The sequence below is a fragment of the Micromys minutus genome (genome assembly GCF_963924665.1).
Source record: "Micromys minutus genome assembly, chromosome: 3".
Classification (NCBI taxonomy): Eukaryota; Metazoa; Chordata; class Mammalia; order Rodentia; family Muridae; genus Micromys; species Micromys minutus.
Window position 1 is genome coordinate 16,132,080 of NC_137972.1, and position 2,506 is coordinate 16,134,585.

General features: G+C 38.4%; 1 protein-coding gene across 1 annotated transcript; it reads left to right on the top strand.

The window, feature by feature from the left end:
* Positions 1 to 218: 218 nt before the first annotated feature.
* LOC308419182 (DCN1-like protein 1) lies at positions 219 to 998 on the top strand (the record flags this gene model as incomplete). Its single annotated transcript, XM_080914803.1, has 1 exon — positions 219 to 998. The coding sequence occupies one exon, from the start codon at positions 219 to 221 to the stop codon at positions 996 to 998; it is 780 nt and encodes a 259-aa protein (XP_080770929.1).
* Positions 999 to 2,506: the final 1,508 nt, after the last annotated feature.

Below are 2,506 nucleotides of genomic sequence, written 5' to 3' on the forward strand. Positions count from 1 at the left end.
ATATTTTCCATGGACTAAGCACTGGTTAGAATAAAATCTAGTTCATTATTGGAATATCAATCTACTTGACAATCCATGATTATACTTGGTGATGTTTATGTTTATTGTTTGGTAACTAAGTACATAGATAGAAACATGTATGTCACTAGAGCTTAAAAGTGTCAAAGAGATTCACTGCGGAGCCAGAGGAGGAGGGGAGAGGTCTGGAGGACACTAACATGAACAAGTTGAAATCATCACAGAAGGATAAAGTTCGTCAGTTTATGATCTTCACACAATCTAGTGAAAAAAATGCAGTAAGTTGTCTTTCTCAAAATGACTGGAAGTTAGATGTTGCAACAGATAATTTTTTTCAAAATCCAGAACTTTATATACGGGAGAGCGTAAAAGGATCGTTGGACAGGAAGAAGTTAGAACAACTGTACAATAGATACAAAGACCCTCAGGATGAAAATAAAATCGGAATCGATGGGATACAGCAGTTCTGTGATGATCTGGCCCTTGACCCAGCCAGCATCAGTGTGTTGATCATCGCATGGAAGTTCAGGGCGGCCACACAGTGCGAGTTCCCCAGACAGGAGTTCATGGACGGCATGACAGAGTTAGGATGTGACAGCATAGAAAAACTAAAGGCCCAAATACCCAAGATGGAACAAGAATTGAAAGAACCAGGACGATTTAAGGATTTTTACCAGTTTACTTTTAATTTTGCAAAGAATCCAGGACAAAAAGGATTAGATCTAGATATGGTCATTGCTTACTGGAACTTAGTGCTTAATAGAAGATTTAAATTCTTAGACTTATGGAATAAATTTTTGTTGGAGCATCATAAACGATCAATACCAAAAGACACGTGGAACCTTCTGTTAGACTTCAGTTTCATAATTGCAGATGACATGTCCAATTATGATGAAGAAGGAGCATGGCCTGTTCTTATTGATGACTTTGTGGAATTTGCACGCCCTCAAATTGCTGGGAAAAAAAGTACAACAGTGTAGCACTAAAGAACCTTCTAGAATGTACATAGTCTGTACAATAAACACAATGGAAAATGCACAGTCAATTCTGCTGGCTGGACTGAACTGAAGATCAATCTTCAGAGTTCAGACTGAGGGTTGAGACAAAACTTTAAGGATACATCTTGGACCATATCGTACTCCATTCTTCTACTGGTGGTTTGGGTTTGTCTTCTAGTCTGGGCCACTCTAAACACTTATAATTCCAACATTGTGGATCTCATCTTATACCTGTGGACCATCTTAGTTTGTCTTCCCATAAGTCACAGAAGCTTGATGGTGATTATTTAGAGGTTTCCATTCTTGCATAAAGCACAACGCTGTCTTCATCAGAAAACAGTTTGGCATAAGAATTAAACATAATAAGGAACACTGCAAACAATTTATAAAAACTTGTTAAGTATATGCTTTGGGCTAGTTGCAAAGACTATGCTGGTAGCACTCAAATGAGAACTTATCTGATGTACCGCATCTGGAATGGTGTTTGATTTGGGGGAATTTAATTTTCCTGGCAAACCACATGTACTATTGGTGTGAATAGAATACCTGATAAAAGAAATGTCAAAATAACCAACACATGAAAAAAAGGATAATTTGATGACTCCCTGAATAAGTCTTGTGTTTCAGACTCTCACGAAGGTTCTACAAAACAAGTCTGTGGTTATCTGACCCATGTCTATACAGTGTCCTACCGTGAACTCTTATTTAAAGAAATACTGTAATGAGACCGAACGTTAGACTCTGCTCTCATGTGCACCACACACCACACAGAAATGCTTCTGTGCCTTCGAACAAGTTAAACTGTTTCATTTGTTTGAATGTTTTAGATTGCTATACATTATAATATTCTAAATTTAGGCATGAGGGTTTTAGGTTTTTGCTGTTTTTAATTTTTTTTTTTCAACTCACTATGGAACACAATGCAATTCACGTAATTTATAAGAAGATAGTAAGATTTAAATTTTTGAAATGGTTGTGGTGAGCCGTGAAGTTCAACCTTTCTCATGGTGCTGCTCTCTCAGGCCGTGGTCCAACAGTGTGACTGCCGACTGTTGGGATGGCTTTACTGCTATGTCACTGTGGTCGCCAAGTCTTTACTCCAGAGCAGAGACTGTCAGACAGGCGAGTGCTGTGGCCGAATACCAGTGGCTTCTGCTCTATAAATTATTTGACTTTTGGCTGTTTTTGTCTCACTCGAATTTGCTATTTCCACATCAAAGCAGAATGCAGTCTTGATTTTTGTTTTGTTTTTGTTTTGTTTGTTTGTTTGTTATTTCCCATGACAGGACTCATGAATTGCTCTCCTGCTGAAAATGCTTGTTTCTCTGTTAACATACTGACATGTGAAAGGGGTGTGTTTATAAATATCTCCATGAGGAAGTTAAAATGATGAACTGAATGTTGGGTGACTGCTCTTCAGTAGGCACAGACTTTGCTCTATGTATCCAGGTCGTGTGCAGGGCACCAAGGAATGTTCTTCAGGATAGCAG